At 58.0% G+C, this 18,908-nt stretch overlaps 6 protein-coding genes across 6 annotated transcripts; 1 reads left to right on the forward strand and 5 right to left on the reverse strand.

Annotated features, from left to right (window-relative positions):
* Nucleotides 1–2,337: 2,337 nt before the first annotated feature.
* On the reverse strand, nucleotides 2,338–2,892 carry DCS_01600 (uncharacterized protein; the record flags this gene model as incomplete). Its single annotated transcript, XM_040798932.1, has 1 exon — nucleotides 2,338–2,892. The coding sequence occupies one exon, from the start codon at nucleotides 2,890–2,892 to the stop codon at nucleotides 2,338–2,340; it is 555 nt and encodes a 184-aa protein (XP_040659815.1).
* Nucleotides 2,893–4,181: 1,289 nt separating this feature from the next.
* DCS_01601 (uncharacterized protein) lies at nucleotides 4,182–4,549 on the forward strand (the record flags this gene model as incomplete). Its single annotated transcript, XM_040798933.1, has 3 exons — nucleotides 4,182–4,200; nucleotides 4,274–4,422; nucleotides 4,502–4,549. 3 exons carry the CDS (start codon nucleotides 4,182–4,184, stop codon nucleotides 4,547–4,549), a joined length of 216 nt encoding a protein of 71 aa, XP_040659816.1.
* Nucleotides 4,550–4,673: 124 nt separating this feature from the next.
* DCS_01602 (enoyl-CoA hydratase/isomerase family protein) lies at nucleotides 4,674–5,756 on the reverse strand (the record flags this gene model as incomplete). The annotated part of the gene is made up of 2 exons (XM_040798934.1): nucleotides 4,674–5,167; nucleotides 5,261–5,756. 2 exons carry the CDS (start codon nucleotides 5,754–5,756, stop codon nucleotides 4,674–4,676), a joined length of 990 nt encoding a protein of 329 aa, XP_040659817.1.
* A 1,089-nt stretch (nucleotides 5,757–6,845) lies between these two features.
* Nucleotides 6,846–8,377, reverse strand: DCS_01603 (glycolipid-anchored surface protein 5; the record flags this gene model as incomplete). The annotated part of the gene is made up of 3 exons (XM_040798935.1): nucleotides 6,846–7,407; nucleotides 7,471–8,131; nucleotides 8,251–8,377. 3 exons carry the CDS (start codon nucleotides 8,375–8,377, stop codon nucleotides 6,846–6,848), a joined length of 1,350 nt encoding a protein of 449 aa, XP_040659818.1.
* A 4,197-nt stretch (nucleotides 8,378–12,574) lies between these two features.
* On the reverse strand, nucleotides 12,575–14,188 carry DCS_01604 (uncharacterized protein; the record flags this gene model as incomplete). The annotated part of the gene is made up of 3 exons (XM_040798936.1): nucleotides 12,575–13,179; nucleotides 13,237–13,931; nucleotides 14,013–14,188. 3 exons carry the CDS (start codon nucleotides 14,186–14,188, stop codon nucleotides 12,575–12,577), a joined length of 1,476 nt encoding a protein of 491 aa, XP_040659819.1.
* A 63-nt stretch (nucleotides 14,189–14,251) lies between these two features.
* DCS_01605 (oxysterol binding protein) lies at nucleotides 14,252–17,314 on the reverse strand (the record flags this gene model as incomplete). Its single annotated transcript, XM_040798937.1, has 3 exons — nucleotides 14,252–17,078; nucleotides 17,147–17,223; nucleotides 17,291–17,314. The coding sequence occupies 3 exons, from the start codon at nucleotides 17,312–17,314 to the stop codon at nucleotides 14,252–14,254; spliced, it is 2,928 nt and encodes a 975-aa protein (XP_040659820.1).
* Between the last annotated feature and the right edge of the window lie 1,594 nt (nucleotides 17,315–18,908).

Raw genomic sequence — 18,908 nt, forward strand, 5'->3', positions numbered from 1 at the left:
CTTGTTTCTGAATATCATGTAGTATTAGTTTATTGCATGTACTCGTGCTCGCATGTACACCAAGTACAGATATCCTCGTAGCAACAATAGATATACACAGGTACTGATTTTTAACACGTCTAAAGGTTCCTCTTTCACTGCCATACAGTAGCTTGAAGCTCGAGCCCCCAAAGACATGGCTGATAGCAAGACGGCCAATCGGTTCCCACCATTGTCGTGATGCGATTTGCCGCTGCCTTGGAAACCCTCCAGCGATGTTGATATTTTGCCGATGCAGGTCAGTTAGGGCGAAGAAAAAAAAGACCGCTGCGGAACTCTGGACGGATGAAGTGGTGCATCGTGGCCCGTAACGCAGTGAGAGCAGCGAGCTGTATTTGGCCGACTTCCTGGCCGTGTATCGCATTTGGATGGTTCCGGATCGTACTATCCTGGAGAGAGAAGAGGTCGGAAAGATATGGCTCAACTTTTGCACATGTACGAGATGGTTGTGCCGTGGGGCGAGGGAGAGATGAGAAGCGTACGGCGATGACCTCCCATCAGCCTGGTGGCAGCATGTCGGGGACCGAGTGCTAGCGTCCACCTTTCCACACGAGACGGTGCCCTGCGAGAAAAGGCGGGTGCTAGGCTGGATCGGCGAGGCTTGCAAGTACCGCCACCACTGTAGATGAACGTATCGGTACCCGATGAAGTAATGCTTGGGCTGCAATCCCAACCTCAAGCCGTGTGAGACTGAGCATGACATTGCGTCGGGACATGAGGAGCCTGATCTGGGGAGAGTGTATCTGTATTACCGCTCAGTACTCCGTACTCCGTACACACAGCATGTGCTTGCTTGTTCAAACACACGCACACCTACGACTACAAGTACGTACTGCACATGAAAAGCTTTATTGTCTACTCCATACTACGTACATAATACCATAATTCTCGGCTCGGTCTTCACCTTGACAAGGATCTGTACCCGGGGATTGGCTTGCACTCAAGACCTGCACATGGATGAAGGGCCGATCGACGGCCAACGCAGTCCCCCAGAGGTTGGGACCGAAACGCGCTGCGACGAGCCAGACCCCCCTCACTGTTGTTTGCTGTAAGTCGTCCATGACAACTAGCACACGTTGCAGCGGTACACTTATGACCCAGGTACCTGCTGGCGCCAATCCCCGGCTCACCAGCCCTTGAAACGCGGGGCTTCAGCGGTCACAAGTTTGGTGCGACGGGAACGCATGCAAAGCACCAGCGTTTATGCTCGTACAGGCCTCGTATTCTCCTACTGTACAGTACGTAGTACGGAGTGCTCCGTACGGAGTAGTGCTCGCAAAGTTGTGCTTTAGGGAACGGCCCCCCTCCCTACCTCGCCACATCCAGCACTTAAGTAATACCTACTGGAAGTACATGCACTTACTCCCGACTGGCGCATGAGTGTTCCGCGACGCCAGTGTAAGTGCTGTACGCCTACGCCTAATCCGAACTGGCCATCACAGAGGCATGCACGGAGTACGGCACCCCGTACTTGCTATGGTGCTACTTGAGTGCTTTTCGTCATCGAGCGCATCGCTTTGTACCTAGTTTGCACCGTACGAGAGATTGGTTACACCGACAAGTCAGTAGATCGCATCAAGTTCACGTTCCGTCATTGAGAAGTACTGTACGGAGTGCATTGTACATGTACGACCGACCATACTGTACCCTCTTCGCTGTCCCAGCACTCCGTACAAGTCTTGTGCGTGCATAACCCATATTATCGGCTACCTTATGATTCCACGCGGGAAACGGGCCAAGGTGGTTAGGCTAGTTTTGATTTCCCTACGCACCGATGGCGAGTGTTGGTGTACTGTACTGTATTTGTACATGTACTATAATCCTCCGTACGTGTCAAGGCGATTGAACGTGAAGCAAGTATATGTGGTATTACAGTACAGCATGCTTCTGGTACCTACTAGGCACTAGGTATGGATATATGTATGGAGTACGGCGTACGGAGTACAGTAGGAGCAAGTGCAATGCACGGACAAGTACTTAGATGGCAAGCCATGCCAATGGCGGATACTTCCCGACATGAACCTCCCAAACTTCAATACCGATTGATGTAAAATCTGTCCAAACAATGACCAGCTACTCCGAGCAGCACGGCTGGCGCTGATGGGCAACCGACAGAGGAGTCCCTGCACCCTGCCTCGACATCCTTCCTGCTAGGGATCCCGGCCCTCTGGCTTGGCGTATCCTATCCGGACGCCCGCATCGCCAAGCCGTTTGTCAAACCCCCATCGCCAACCACCGACTCTCGCCTGACGCTGTTGGTGCACAAGACGGAAGGGAAAGAGGGAAACGACGACGTCTTCATCCGTTCGCCCGCGAAGATTCGGCCACGTGCGCCTCGGGCGGCGGGACAATGCCGTCGGCTTCCGGCGACCGAGCCTGTTCGACTTCCGACGCTCCCAGGTCCGCGCCGGGGCTGTCAACCGACGGGGGCCTCTTCGCGTCGTACGGTGGTGGGGCCTCGCCCAGCTCGTTGAGGCCTTCGACCGAGCGGATTCGGTTCGAGGCTCGCGCCGGGGGGCGGCGTCCCGTGCGTGCCATGTAGAAGCCGCTCGGCATCAGGACGAGGTCGTCGAGCCCGTCGCCGCCGCGCCTTCGGGCCCGCATGTGACGCCTCCAGGCAAAGAATGTGAAGCAGCCGGTGGCGAAGATGGCGAGCAGCGGAATGATGACCCAGATGAACGGTTGGGCCGACATGCCCGACCCATCATCGGACGGAGGCGTGGAGATGGCTTGCGACGACGTTGGGCTCGCCATGCCATCGCTGGTCGTCGGCGTCGTCGTGGCCGTGGCCGACGACGGAGGCGACGTCGACGTCGCCGGAGCACCGAGTTCGTCGGTCGACGTGCTGCTCATCGTGGCGACTCGATCGACGAGAGATTCTGGGAAGCGGCCTGTAACCTCGCAAGATCCGAACCCGCCGTGGAGGGCATCATTTTTTTAATTCGTTTGCCGAGGGCAGCATCTGCCATGTTGCGTGGCTGAAGGACGAGCCATCCAAGCGCATTGATTACGGCGGTTGAGCAATGGCCGTCGCCAGCCTTGGCCGCGGCTGCCCTGCCACACCAACTGTGCCAAATACTGCGCCAATGCCCAAGCCGACAAGAAAATCGCCAACGTCATGCAGACTTGGCTCTGCGGACAAGCAGCCTGCTGTCTTGGGCAAGGGGCCGGCACACTTGCGCCAGCCCAACCAGTTGCCTTGCCCACCACCATCTTCCCTCGCTAGCCTCCCTACGCCCTCATCCTCGTCCACGTCGACCACAAATCAAGCACCATCTCCGTCTGCCGATGTGGGTCAGAGTTCACCGTCGCCTGAGCCGATCCGCTTCTCCTTCTGACCGCCCAAGTCCGCCCAACGACGCTGCTGCATCTTGTTTGTGCTTGCATCGGCTCCCTCGGCAGTCACGCCGTCCGTCCGTCCCCCATTGTTGCCGACGGACTGCTACTGGTTGGAATCGTTGGCTGCCCCCCCCACGCGGCCTCGGATCTGTCGTAGCCGAAGATGCGCCCCATGAGCGACGCGCGCAGGTCCTGTGATGCAAGAAGACTGCCGATTCACGCTCGTGAATTCCGGCTCGCCAACTCGACGCTCTGAATCCTGACAGCAGTGGTTACATGTACTTGCAGCATTTCGAAGTTTGGCAGTGCGTCGTGGTCGTGGAGGCTCAGCGGTCGAAGAGGCTCAGCGGCCGCATGCTTAGGCTCAGCGGTAGAACAAGGCCCACTCCCGCACTCACTGCTAGGGGGGTGTAAGTACATGTAAGTAAGTTGGTACGTAAAGCACAAGCACAGAAAGTACGGAGTGCAGTACACGTACACCTACTTGTTGGGAAGAAGGTACAGTAGTAGGACTTGTTCTCCATGTACCCATTCTGCTTGTATCCGCACTTGCAGTACTCCGTACGAGGACGTAATATTAATACTCCGTACTCGCTTTTGCACCGCGCTACTCCGCAGTCTCCGAGTCCTATTATTGCTGCCTCGAAGCCGGAACACCGACCAACAGCAATAATAATTACTGCTCCTCGACAACGCCACTTGCGACCCGCCCACCACACACGACGACCACGGCACACCAGGCAACCGACACCGCCTCAACCCCCTCGCCGACGTTGACGAGCACAACATACCGGCCGCCCAACATGCCGCGCGCCATCCGAGGTTTGTCTTTCCTCCCCTCTCCATTCCGCTCGCCGCAGCCGATCCGTTGTCGCTCATACGCTGCTCGCTCTAGGCGTGCTCATCGAGTGCGATCCGTCCATCAAATCCATCATCGTCAACATCGACAGCGACAACCACGAATTCATCATCGAGGACCTCGACGAGGAGCGCGTCGTCGTCAAGGAGAACATGGTCCCTCTGCTCAAGCAGAAGCTCGAGGACGTACGTTGAGCCAGCCCCATTCGCCGTACCCTCGACCCTGGAGCCGACCTTTCTTTTACTCACGAGCCACCGACGACAGCGCCTCAAGGAAAACCTGCCGCCCGTTGACGAGTCCGGCTCCGAATGAGCAATGTCACGTCACGCCAAGTCACGTCAGGTCGACGGACGGACGGCCCGGACCCGAATGCTGCCGCTGCCGCTGCCGTCTCGCGTTCGTGTCTCTGTTCGCCACTCGCCTCGCGCACCATCTATTATAGCTTCTCAAACGTCGGCGTCTTCTTCTGGAACATGCTCATCAACGCTGCCGGCACGTCCTGCGCTTGCAGCGCCGCCGAGTTCCACACCTGCGTGTACCGCAAGCTGTCGGCCGTGCCGTGCTCGCGCCCGTAGTTGAGCAGCTCTTTGGTCCCCTGCACCGCCACGGGGCTCTTGTCCGCCAGCTTCTTGGCCATGGCCAGCGCGGCCCCGACCGCCCGCGCCTTGTCCTCGTGCACCTGGCTGACGAAGCCGACGGAGAGTGCCTCCTGCGCGCCAAAGTCGCGCGCCGACAGGCACACGTCCTTGACCCACGACGTCGAGCCGACAATCTTGGGCAGCCGCGCGAGCGTGCCGATGTCGGCGGCGAGGCCGATGTCGACTTCCTTGACGGAGAAGCGCGTGTCGGCGGCGCAGAGCCGGATGTCGGCGCAGCAGGATATGTCGATGGCGAGGCCGAGGCTCACGCCGTGGAGCACGCAGATGACGGCTGCGGCCGACCAAGGACGTTCTCGTTAGCCCGATAGTACTAGCTCTAGGCCGTGCAAGGGGCTCGGGCAGCCGCCACCTCGCTTTCACCTACGTTTTTCACATCGTTCCATCTCTCCGATGCACGATTGGAACTCCTCAATGTAGCGGCGGAGAGTCGTGGCCTTGCGCGCAGCGTCGGCGGCCGCCTCGCTGATGACGGCCGTCAAGGACCCTTCCTGAACATCAAGCCCGGCCGAGAAGGCGCGGTCGCCGGCGCCCGTCAGCACGACGACCCGCACGGCCGGATCGGCGCTGAGCTGCCGGAACGCCGCCCCGTACTCTTGCCAGACGGCGGGCGAAAAGGCATTGAGCTTCCTTGGCCGGTTGATTTCGAGATGGGCCACGTACGGGTGCGGGCTCGTGACGAGGAAGTGCTCGAACGTGTATCCGGCGAGGGGGGCAGCCATGGCGATGATGACGATGATGGCGATGATGGCGATGATGGCGGTGACGAGCGCGATGCCGATACTGCTTCGCCTTTCTTCCAAAGGGGCCGAGCGATGGATCGAAGGGGGGAGGTTTGATGGACGCTGGGCCGAGGGTCGCATGTGATGCGGGTACAGAGACGAACACGGGCGACAGATGGGAAAACACGAGCGACTGCTAGACCATGTTGGGAATAGGCACAGTTCATAGCAGTGCCCCGCCACTCTAACGATGCTGATGGAATTCATCAACGTACAGTCCTTGCGGAGTACAGTATGTAGTAAGTAAGTAATACGGAGCACTTAAGTGAGTAATTACTGTACTTAAGTACGGAGTACTAGGTATGCAATTTTGTAGGTCACACTGCAAGTGTACGGTACTCCGTCCGTACTGCTAAGTACTAGGTACTTACATGCACTTGTTTGTGCAAGTACTTGTAATACTTATTATGTAGTTGTGCAGAGTAAGCATGGTGTACAGTACACTTATAGTACTCCGTTCACCTACGCTGATCGTACTTGGGTACCTACTGTAGTAAGTAGTGTGGGGAGATTTGGCCGAGGGCACTGGCGGTCATGGGATGATTACTAGGCTAGGCATGAACATCGCCAGCGCCGTATATAGCGGACATTTCGTTCATTGAACCCATCTGATGTCGCCCATTCGTAAAGCAAGCGGTGCCACGGCGAGTACACAGTTGTAACTAAAAATCCTCGTTCGAAATCATGGGCCTGCAGGTCGCCCAGGTTCCTGCTGTATATGTGCTTAAGTATATCTGCCTTGATGATCCTGCGGGGCGCAAGAGTGGGAGACCGAGCACGCAAAACGTCGCTTCAAAACCACAGCCTCTGCATGCACATGCACCTTCAAGGCACCGGACGAGGCAACGGCTGCCGCAGCGTTGTGCGGGACCGAGGGGTGCAACGATGCAAATGTATTTACGGCTCAGTAGCCTGGGCCAAATCAAAAATCCTTCGCCCGAGGCGTCATGGTCCCTATATATACACACAAAGTTGCCTCGAGAACAGTGTCAAAGCGTTCATTCCTTCCGGCTTGTCCCGAACCATGGTCCCCGACGAATTCGTCCCCATTTTCCACCTTCACCTCACCGCCGACGAACGAAACGTCAAGCTTGGTTCAGCAGAGATGGGCTTCAGATGACGAGAAAGGCGGCCAAAAACAAAGCATTTATATTCCTGCCCGTCTCCGCATTACAGAAGCAGGGCACCCATGAGGCTGAAAGCGAAGACCAGGGCGGCAACGGCCATGGGACCCTTGTCGGCGGGGCCGCGCATCGAGACGCCGGCGTTCTCCTGGCTGCTGGACGAAGGAGAGGGCTTTCCGCCGGTGACATCGGCCGTGGACGTACCGCTGTCTTCGGCATTTTGGGAGCCGTCGCCAGAGAATCCAGCACCGTCGCCGGCACCCGACTTCATGTACTTCTCAGCCTCGCTGGGCATCGAGGGAACGCGGGTGGGGTCGACCGACCACGACGCGTCCGAGGTGGGGCAGGCAACGGCGTGCGTGGTGGAGGCGGCACCACCGCTGCCGGTGGGCATCGGGTTGGCCTTGAGGGCGTCCCTGTAGAGGTCAAACTCGTCCGAGGTCGTGACCTTGTCGCCGTCGAGGGTGACGATGCCAAACTTGTTCTCCTCAACCGAGTACTCGTACATGAGACCGCCCGAGTAGACGCTCGACATTTGGCTGCTCATGAGGGCGCCCATCTCCTCAAACTTGCGAGGACGGGACTTGGTGCAACCCCACTCGGACAGGCTGAGGGAGGAATGTTAGCGAGCTCAAGGTTCGACGTCGAGGACGGGACGGGACGGGACGTACAAGATGGGAAGACCGTAGTCGGTAAAGTTCTTGACCTTCTGGTCCCAACCGGACGTCGTGAAGTCGCTGTTGCACCACGAGTAGTCGTTGAAGGCGAAGAAGTCGGAGCGCATGTCATCGGTGCCGCAGTTCATGTACATGGCCGTCTCCATGCGGTTCGACATGACGTCGGCGGCCGAGTAGCCGACAGGAACCTTGCGCAGGCCGCGCGAGTTGAGGTAGTTCTTGATGTCACGGGTGACGGCCTTGACGTAGGGGGCCGACTTCTCGGTACCCTTCTGCTCGTTGATCACCTCGTTGCCGGAGAAGAAGGCGAGCGTGTTGGGGTACTTGGCGAACATCTCGACGGTAGCAAAGACATTCTGGAGGTACTTGGTGTTGTACGACGGCTTGGGATCCGCCCGATTGATGGAATACTTGGGCGTGTTGACGTCGAGCACGAGGTAGATGCCGGCGTCGCTCAGGGCTTGCATGCATTTGTCATGGTTCTTGGAGTTGTCGACCGAGTAGACTCGGATGGTGTTGACGCCGAGGTCCTTGAACTGCTTGATGTCGCGCTCGCAGACATCGGGGTCCCCGAGGGGGTCCTTGTCGGCGGAGGAACCACCGGGCTGGTAGTCGATACCGCGGAGGTAGAAGCGCTCATTGCCGACCCAGAAGGCTGAAGGGACGAAGGGATCAGCGCACACGGACGGTGGATTCATGCCTCGCGAGGCATCCTGGACGAGGAGGAGAGGGATGGCAGCGGCGTGAAGGAGGAGGAGGAGGAGGCTCGCTTACCGTTGCCCTTGGCGGTGACGGCCGTCAGGGTGGCACGCTTTTGGGGCGCGCCATTGGCGGGCTTTGCGGGAGAGGACGAGACGAGGCCGGCGGCGGCAACGACGGAGAGGAGGGTTTGCCCCTTCATGTTGAGAGAGTGGAAGTGTAAGATTGGTGCGCGGTTTGGAGCACGAGCAGGCTGAGTGTGGTGATACACGCGGTGTGCAAGTACAGCGAGTGTATAAGAATACGCGGATGTATGGAACCCCTAGAGAATGATGGGGACCGGAGAAAAAGGAAGCAAGTAGGGCAAAATTCCAACAACGAAGGAGTCGGAAGATTGGCGATGTCAAAAGCAGGCTTGGCTCGGGAAGGTGGGGAGAGGAGGCGAAGCAGGAGATGAAATATATTAGCAATGCTGTACAGTAAGTACTTACGGCCAACCAACGCGCGAAGGGGAGGGGAGGAGCCTGACGAGTGGACGATGCGAGACAAGTGGATCAGGGGTGTGTGGGGGAGGCAGGCAGGCAGGCCAGAGGGCGCACTGGTTCACACACTGTGCATTGTCAACCTCCCCAAACAATGGACAAGGGGACACCACGACGGAAAAAAAAACCCCGACAGGCAGGTAGGTGGGCAACCAAGCGGACACACATTCCGGGTGTGCAAGTAATATTACTTGCTGTACAAGAACACTCACTTGGCGACAGATGATGAGTCCTGGCAACCTCGGAAACGTCGGAAAAGCGGTGCAAAATCCAGCACAGAAATCCATAATCGGATTCCTACCGCCTGGACCATCACGTCCGGACGGACGGAGTACATGTACGTACAGTACGTTCATGTACGGACTGTTTGTACCCTTGGTGTGCCGGTACATGTACAATGGCCTCGACGCAGCGTGTAATACATGTAATTACATGTTGGTGAACAAAGGCACGAACAAGTACTCCGTACTTGCATGCACAACTTCTTGTACTGTACTGTACAGTAAGTAAGTACTAGGTAGTAGTACTTTTCCTACTCATGCATGCACAGGCACAGTACGGAGTACATGTACTTACGGAGTAATACAACAAAGTACAGTACTCAAGTACTTGCCTAGTGCTCCGTACCTAAGTAAGTACATGTACACGTCAAGTGATCCTTTCAGCGCGTCGTGATGGGAGGACCTCATACCTACTAGAGAACTAGTCCCTGTAGCACGACGCGACGACGCTTTTGTGTCACCCTTCTCCGTACTCGAGTCGTACATGTACATGTGGGTGTACTTGCATTTACGCGAGGTTACAAACCCCTGACAATTTCCTCGTGTCAGTCGGCGCACTGTGTGGATCGCAAATGTTAATGCCCCCCAGGCCATCCCGGCCATCATCTTGCGCCTCCAACTCTCTCGAATGCGGCCTTTGCGGACGAGATACAGGCACTGGTACTCTGGACAAACCTTGCACTAGCACACTAGCCTATGGGCGACTGCGGCCGCTGCGTCGGCGTCCAAACGGCTAACGGAGCGAGACTGGGACGGACAAGAGTCGTCATCATCGTGGCATGTTCCAAGCTACTAACCGGAGTGAGTGCCACTATTCAACTACAGCACATGCACCAACGTATTTCGGAATTCCGGCACCGAAAATAGTATCAATACATGTACCGGAGTACAAGGCTCTGATTGTTATTACTGCGCCTGCTCACACAAGGTACCAGCACATACTTACTGTACTTAGGTGTACGTACTTAAGTACGGAATACAGTACGGAGTAGTAAGTACACCTAAATGTACTAAGTACTTACTGTACGGAGCAAGTAAGTACTTACACACCTACTTACTGTACTTGAGTACTTCCATGTATGGAGAGTACAACATAGGTGTACAGTACTGTACTTAAGTAAGTACAAGGACTTAAGCAATACAAAGCATACTCCGTACTTCGTGCAGTACAGTACTTACAGTACTTATACAGCACCTAAGAACACCGTAGTCGAGACTTGACGACGGTGTACTGAGATTATGTACTTCGCTGTTAGGTAGTTGTGCATGCACATGTTTGCCTGCTTGGAAGCGCACACGGTGCGGATGAAGTGTGAAGTACCTACTGCTTGTAAGTAAGGGCTAATTAATAAAGTACTCGTATTGTATTGGTATGCTCAAGTACTCATGGTTAGGTGCGTACAAGTATCCGTACGAGTAGGTGTGTTCAGTGTACGGAGTACTTAGTTGCACACCACGCATGCACAGTTCGGTAGTACGGGGTAGTATGGTACATTAGTGCATCTCATGCAACATGTACATGGATGGACACCTGTTACGTCGTGTATGTCAGCAGTTGCACTGCAAGCGCGGCATACATCACCGTGCGATACTTGAAGTGATACTCATGTACTGTACTCCGTACATGTGCTCCGTCGTGCCTAATGCAGCCGAATACTCCCAAGTGCTCCGTACGGAGTAAATGTACGAGGTAATGCTATATATAGGTAGTGCTAGGTACTACTATACGAGGAGTAGATAGGTACCTAAGTACGGAGTTACTTCGGGCATTTATGAGCAGTTGCTTGTAAATAGGTACTACTCCGTACCTAGTACCTAGTGGTCAGTCGGAAAACAGTACGGTCTAATAGTTGTGCTCCGTACTATGTCTACTCTTCCCCGTATTATCAGCAGGTACACTGTCCTCCGTACGGACCGTAAGTTTCACAATCATCACTCCACTGTCCTTACTGATTGTACTGTACGGAGTATTGAATACGGCCAATGCATGTACTGTACGAGTTCATGTGCGAGTCGGTGTTCTCGTACAGGTGCTTCATTACGTATATTAATACGGAGTAAACATTTACACTACTTGTTCAGTGGTCGTTGAGGCCCATCGTCGCAAGGGCCCCGTACTCTTGGCAGAGCAACACTCCAACAGCGTTGGCTGTGCTTACTTGTGCCTGCATGTACGAGGATTGTCTGGTGTAACTGCATGTGCGCGAATGCATGTACGGAGTACAGCACTTACCTGTACTTGTGCGCTGTAGCAAGCACTGCAAATGCAATCGGTATAATACATGCACAGATGCAGCGGATACTTGGTCGTCTTCGAGGACTTGCACTGCACGTCGATGGCCAGTTCCCAAGTCTCTCCTACCAAGGTGCGTACAGTGCGTACAGGTTGGCAGTGCTGGTGTGTCCAGGGACATTCGTCCTATGTGGTGCATGCACTCCAACCCTCGCATTCGTGGTTGCATGACCAGAGAATGTACTGCCCAGAGCAATACCCATGGTCTTGACCGTAAGGCGTCTGTTCTTCCAGTCGGCTGTCAGTCAACATCGATGCTTTTTTCGGACACGGGGGCGGAGTTGGTGTGCGCCTAGGAAAGTAAGCATAGTTGCGCGGATACTCGTACACTATGCAACTAGAAACTTACTCCGTGCTTGCGCACTCGTATCATGCCCATCCCCGATACCCCTTACCTGCGAGGAAGGACTCGTTGTATGCATCTGCTCTCGAGTAGGCACGGGCTATAGATGGATCCGTTGAACTCTGGCGTGCTCGTGATCCGTCCTGTGCATTACAGTATGCGTCTTTCGCGCAAGTCCAAGTCAGATGCTACCATCCACTGTACGAGTAGGAGTAAGAGCACATGAATGCATGCCGGAAAGGCCGCCATGTACATGTAGAACAAAAAATTGTATGAATCATTTCATCCGTAGGCTGGCCACAACGGAAACGCCCATGCAAAAAGCACATTACCGTAGCTGTCACGAGACGTCACGTACCCCAAGGAGCGGGCATCACGTGACAACGCCTGGGACTATGTTGGGGCCGTGTAAGTACGGAGTACTGTACGGAGTATTGCTATGCTTGGAGGGCTCTCCAACCCCGAGGAGGAGGCTTTCGAGCGATCAATGCACTCATCTCCTTCGTCGCCGCAGCTGGCCACCCGTAGCCGGCCTGCTGGCTACTAGGCCTTGACGCTCTACCTCTGGTGAACCTATTGTCTCTGACATTAGCTGGGCATGTGCTGCTCGTCCTCATCATCATGACCAAGTTGACCAACGGACCAAGTGAGCTGGGCACCATGTTGCGCGTAGAAACAAGTCTCCCGATTCGCGTGGCAGTACGTAATCCGTGAAGCAAGAACTACATTATCGCATATGCAACAATTGTTTCCAAGACCGCGTGTACCCAACGTTGAGAAAATGATAAAGGCAGATGTCCAGCAATGGTCACCCAGCATTCCGCACAATTACCTCCGCCAACTCCCCTTCCCCCCCCTCCTTCCCTCCATGCCTGAAGCATAATGTCTGCGAGTGCGAATACAAGTACCTGTACAGGAATTATATGCACTCTTGAACCGATCACACGCCAGGTACCTTCAGTTTCGTCCCACCTGCTGGTACTCCGTTTCGGGCAACGGAAGCGGCACCGTTGTCCATGCCATGAGCAGCATCGATAGCGTCCGTGCCGTCAGGGTGGACGACGCATTCGACGTCGTCGCCGGCAAACCGGCCCCCACAAAGACGCCACCGGCCCGTCACCGCCTCTCCGTGGGAAGCCAGACGCTCGTCGACGCGTGTTCGCGGCCCGCCGTACGCCCTGAACCAGGCGTTCCGGAAGGCCTGCTGAGCCGTGTTGGACGCGTTGATGGGGAATCTGGACCGCAAGCTGTGCGCGATCCACTCATCCATCGTGCTCAGCGGCACAGGCTGAGCCTGCAGAGGAGGGACGGGGAACGACGGCCGCTCCGGATCTCGCCGCATCGTCGTCAGGATGATGCCGCCCAGCGCCGTCGCCTGGGACACGATGACAAAGTTGAACTTGGAAAAGAGACGGACGCTTTCGGCGGTGACGGTGGCGTAGGCCGACCGTTGCGCGACATTCAGCCATGCGCAGATGACCTTCAGCATCCGGCTGCCGTGCCCCTTTCTTTGGTGCTCCGGCGTCACCATGATGTGCGTGATGACTGCGCGACGTTAACCGCCGCCTTCGTTCGCGTCCGCGCCGTCTCGTCGGGACTCACAGCTTATCGGCCTCGGCCACATGGTCGAGAGAAGCTGCTGCCTCTCCCTCTCGTACGAGTGGAACAAGGTGACCCACGCCTGCCGGTCCAGCGTGGGCGGTATCCAGTTCATGCCGGCATTCGCCTGACGTCCGGTCGCCTGCAGCTCGATCATGGTCGTGACCTCGTCCTTGCAGCCGTTGATGCCCCGGTCCTCCGTCAGCCACGAGCAGATGCCGACGAGCTCATCGTCGGCCGTGCGGAGGCCGAAGAGTATGCGATCGGCGTCTTGGAACCGCGAGAGCCAATACAACTCGCGCCAGAGCCAGGTGGCATCCTGCTGTTCCGCCGTGTACATGGCGTGGCCCGGAAGCAGCCAGCCGCCGACGCTGTGGTTCCGCAGCACTTGGCCTTCGATGCGTCGCACGATGTCGCGTGCACATCCCTCGCTCGCGCTTGGGTCGACGTCGGGGAAGATGGCCGCGTCGTCGTCGCGTGCCAGGCTCATCCTGTGATGCCGACGTCGTCCTTGCCGCAGCGACAAACGACCAGGCCGGATGGACGATGGGGGCGCTCGACCGCAAGGCGATGTCGAAACAGGCCTGTCGAAGGGTGGTTGTGTTCCGGCACGCACGCAAAGACCGAGGACACGGAATGGATGGACGGACAGTGAAGCTTCTTGCCCTCGTTGAACGGCGCGGCGCTGGCCTGTGCTGCTGAAGGTCTGCTGCAGTCATGGGGTCCAGGAGGAGGAGAGGAGCCGACGACGGCCAGCAGCGCGGACGAACCTAACTTACGGTGCGCTTCGCCATCGCACCTCGGCCGTGCCTAACGCAATAGGAGGACGGCTAAAGTTAGGTCCGGACCGGCCGCAGGCGCAGGGCTTTCCACCCGTGAACGCCAGCGTCGTGCCCACTCCTGGAGAGCCTGTCCTTGCTTTGTCATGAAGACCGGGCCGGGCCGGAGCCTGCATCGACGCGGCGTCGTCTGGCGACGTGGGCTGGTTGGTGCCGGAGAGCGACGGCGCCCGCTCGAGCTACTCGTCCGGCACGTGGAAGATGGCCTCGACGCCGGTCCAGCTCCCCTTGGCCCTCTCCTCCCAGTATCCGTCCTTGCCCCCCTTGATCTTCCACACCTCCTCGCCCTCGGGCGACTGGTCCGACTTGACGAACCACCGTGGCCTGTACGTCTCCCCTCGTTCCTCCAAATCCCTCCGCCGCGTCCGCTGGGCCTCCTCGAGCTTGTGCTTCCACGCCTCGGCCGCCTCGAGGTCGCCCCGCTCGGCGAGTCGCTGGTCCGGCCGCAGCCGGCTGTCCGTCGGCGCGAGCCTTCCCCGCTCAACGTCCGTCATCTCGTTGAGCGACGCGGCGAAGAGCGTCATGCCGTACGTCTGCGAGGCGTTGTCCACCATCGGGCCCGCCTTCCAGACCTCCTCGCTCGCCGCCTTGCCGGGGCCAACGGTCCTGAGGCCCGTCGTCCAGGTGCCGACGAGGCCGCTGCCCGTGTCGGTGCCGTCCGGAGCAAAGGTGCTGACGTGCACGTCCTCGGCCCTGCCGCCGAACATGCCCTTGCTCCTGAACTCGACGCTCGCCTTGTGGCCGGTGCTGTCGTTGATCACGTTCATGGTGCCCACCGGCTCGACGTACTTTTCGCCCATGACGACGTTCCGGAGGAACATGGTGGCAATGTTCCACGAGTAGAACTCGTCCTTGCCGTCCGACAGGCGCAGCACGATGCGCACCCGGCCGTCCGTCGTGATCTCGGCACTCTTGCCCCAGAACTTTTGCCCGGGCGCGGGCGATTGCGAAAAGGACCAGCTCGCCGAGTCGGCGTGCATGGCGAGCCGGACGGGCCGATGCTGCACCTTCTCGACGAGGAGCCTGAAGCCGCCAGGCACCTCCCCGCTCGTGCGGACGAGCTCAAACGTCTCGCCGAGGAGAGGGTTGAAGGGCTTCCGAACGGCCCGTTCCTTGGCACGGCCGCTGCTGAACTGGGCCACGGCGAAGGCGGTGACGAACAGCAGCCGTTCCGTGGCGCTCCTCTGCCTCGCGGCCCTGTCGAGCAGCTGGGCGTACTCCAGCTGCTCGGCCACCTTTTGCAGCAGCGAAATGGGCTCGTTGGCCGACACGGGCATGCTGATGGTGCTGAGGTCCTTGCCGACGTTCTTGCGGACAAAGGCGATGAGGCTCGGCGGCTGGGCCGTCGCGGCCGGTATCGCCGTCCTTCGGGGTACCGTCTTCTCCATCGGCAGCGGCGCGAGGCTCTTGGGCCTCGACGGAAACAGGTGGCCGGCACTGTCGGCGTCGAGGGGTTCGTCATCCCCGACCGACGACACCGACGAGCCGTCCTGCGTGTCCGCATCCTCGGCGTCGGTGTGGTTGGATTCATCCTCGCTGCCGTCGATGTTGACGACGGTCGACTTGACGTCTTCGGCGTCGAAGAACTCGTCGGCCGTCGAGGTCGTGTCGATGCTCGCCCGAGAGGCACCGCCGGCCGAGGGCGGCACCGGCAGCCGGCGCCTCTTGCTGTTGGAGATGAGCGAGGTGAACTCGGTCACGACGGAGTCGAGGTCGGACAGCAGCGCGCCGCAATGGTCGTGCATCGACTTTTCCTGCTGCACGCTTCCTCTGGATCTGCGCTTGGCGACCTTGCCGCCGTCGAGACCCGGCGGCGTCGCGTCGTCGGGCGTCGCGCCGAGGGTGGGCGAGGGGCCCGAGGCCGTCAAGGTGGAGGCGCTCGACATTCGCTTCCAGAACGGCTTCCTCTCCGCTGCCTGCGGGGGAAAGTAGCTGTCCTTGGCATCCTCCGCCGCCTTGGCGGCGCCCGGGGCGAGGTATTGGGCCGAGGGAGACGGCTTCGGGAGGGCGGCGACGTCCCTCGTCAGCCGGCGGAGGGCGTCGCGGGTGCCGACGACGCGGCTGACCAGGGTCTCGACCTGCTGCCACTCGACGTCCTCGGCCTGGCTCGAGTCCGAGGAGGGCTTGAGGGCGCGGCTGTCGAGCCTCAGCTTCGGCTTCGTCGGTTCCTGCATCACCTCCACCCCCCTCGCCAGCCGGCTCGCCTTCTCGAGGGCGCGGGCCCATTGCTGGAACTCCTTGTCATTGGGGGCTCTCAGGTGCCAGACCTCGGCGCCGGAGTCGATGCTGATCTCTCGCCGCCTCTCGTCGGCGGCGATGGCGGCCAAGCTGAGGGGGATGGCGCCTCGCAGCGCCGACGAGTTGCGGTTGTAGTAGTACGACAGGGTGCAGGTGGAGAAGTCGAGGGAGAAGAAGCGGCGGGCGTAGCCCTGGCCCTTCTTGCGCCTCCTCTTGGACAGAGTGCCGACGTGGTACGTCTTCTGGCCGTTGGCGGCCTCGCCCTTTGTCGACGTCGACGTCGTTCGACCCTGGGCGAACTGGCTCTGGAGGCTGTCGACCGAGGCGGACGGTCCGGATTCGTTGCGCGGGCTGCCATGCCTCCCGAGGCTCGTCTGGCTCGACTGGGCGTTGGGCAGCTGAAGGTTCGGCAGGTGATTGGTGCTCTGCGGCGCCGATCCCGTCGGGTAGGTGAGGACGACAAAGGTGGCCGTCTTGGATGTCTGCTTGGAAAAGGTGTTGTCGAAGACGAGGCCGTACATGCCGCCCTGGCCGGGCCGAACATCATAGGTGCCGATGGACACCTTGTCCGCCTCGCACCTGCCGTGCCATTTGATGGGGATGAAGCCCTTGCCGGTCAAAAGGTCCTGCGCCGTCGACTCCTTCTTGGGGAAGCGGGCGGCCTTGCCGTCGGCGAGGCCCTGGATCGGCGTCGCGTCGAGGTCGTCGCCGTTGGAGCAGAGGATCGTGGTGGCGCCGCTGCCGGGGTGCTTGACGAGGCCAAAGTTTCTGCTCGACATGTCAGCCGCGAGGCCTCCGGGGGGGGGGGGGCGATGTCGGGTTCTGCAGGTGCCTACATGGACTTTTTGTGCGGCTGAACGCTCCACGACAGCGTGTGGTCCGATTCAACCTTGACCCAGCGGACGATGTAGGACTGCGGCGGCGGTTAGTGCCGGAAGAGCGAGAGGGTGCCCGTGGGCGATGCGTGCCTTGCTGTGGACCTCGAGCTTTTCGATGCCGGCCATTGTGCTTGCTCTGGTTGATGTGCGAAGGCCCCGAAAGATGGATGGGCGGCTTGAGGCTTGCTGTCGGTGTCTTCTAGCAGCATTCCATCACGGCGCGCGCGGTTGGAAGGAAGGAAGGAAGGTGACGGTAGGTAGATGGCCTGCGGTCGGGTTCGGAGGAGAGGATGGCAAGGTGTGCGCAGGGCAAGGAGTTGGGAGGCAGACAACCAAGAGGTCAACAGGCGGGTTGATTGGCCGTTGCGGATCGGTATGCAGATGTCGCGGCGAGTGTTGGGACGTACCAGGGTACGGAGTACAAGGATGATAATTTGGCGCTACCGAGACTCCGCAGCACAGTCAGTAATCAATGCAGTACTCCGTATATTACTAGTAAGTACAACTAGGGGTCAAGTGTACTGTACTTAAGTATTGTAAGTCGACAAGATGCACTCCGTATACGGAGTAATACTTTGTGCTGTAAGTACTTACATGCAAGTACTCCGTACTCCGGGCTTGTCTGGGACTGCAGCCTACAGAACGGAGTTCATTGCAGGCAGAGACACACAAGCTAGTACAGTACAGCACACGCAACACAGTGTACGCGCCGACTTCAGCCTGCGCACGCATCACTATGTGGCGCGCATGTACAAGAATGCACGGCATGTACACCGCTTCGGTGCCCAACTAATGCACCGGGACCAACCAACATACTTACGTCTACGTAGGAGGCACGAATGTGAGCAAATGCTTCTTGTTTCAGCCTCTCCGCTCCGCTGTATCTGTCGGTGTAGGTGGATAGTGGCCGCCACGTGGATCAGGGACGCTTTAACATGGCACTCGAAACACTGTACCGTACCGAGTACGAAGTACCGTACGGAGTACGGAGCACATACTCCGTATCTGGATCGCACTCGTATACAAGCACGCGTAGTAAGTAATACATGCCCTGCATACCAATGCGAACACACATAGCCAGCCGTGAGCGATGCTTCAATGGCACAGTCGTGGTGGCGGACCCGTACGTACGGTTTGCAATGTTGCTGGTCATGATTTGGTTCCTCGCAGATCGCCCCAACCCCTACCTACCCCCATCCAATATTTGAGTTTGACTCGTAAAGTCTCGACGGCGAGGTTGGTGCAAATCACCCCTACCGATGAAGCCGCAGCAAAAGTGACGAGTCACCCTGCTTCCATGTGTCCTCCGCACCCGAACAGTACAGTAGTCAGCAATAATACGGAGTACCTGCACACGAGTCTCCTCCATGTATTATTTTTAATACAGTAAGCCCCCACCTCCGAATACAGGGTACAGTATGGGTACATGTATTAAAGGATAAATTGTACGGAGTACGATTCGTCATGATCGATAATAGCGACAGCTGTGTGGTGTGCGACCATTCTGGTTGCGGTGATGCTCGGCTCAGGCATCATGCCCCCGCAGCCTTCGCTCGGCGATGCTGATGGAGAATGCTCAAGACAAAGACCTTGAAAAAAAACAGGCATCAGGCGTACTTGCCACGAACACTAGACCTTTCTACTTACACTTCTGTCGCGACGTTATCGATCACTCTCGCACATGGGCCCAATCTGGCGTGCTCTTCATCATTGGCTTTCC

The sequence above is a fragment of the Drechmeria coniospora genome, chromosome 01 (assembly GCF_001625195.1).
Source record: "Drechmeria coniospora strain ARSEF 6962 chromosome 01, whole genome shotgun sequence".
In the NCBI taxonomy this organism is placed as follows: Eukaryota; Fungi; Ascomycota; class Sordariomycetes; order Hypocreales; family Ophiocordycipitaceae; genus Drechmeria; species Drechmeria coniospora.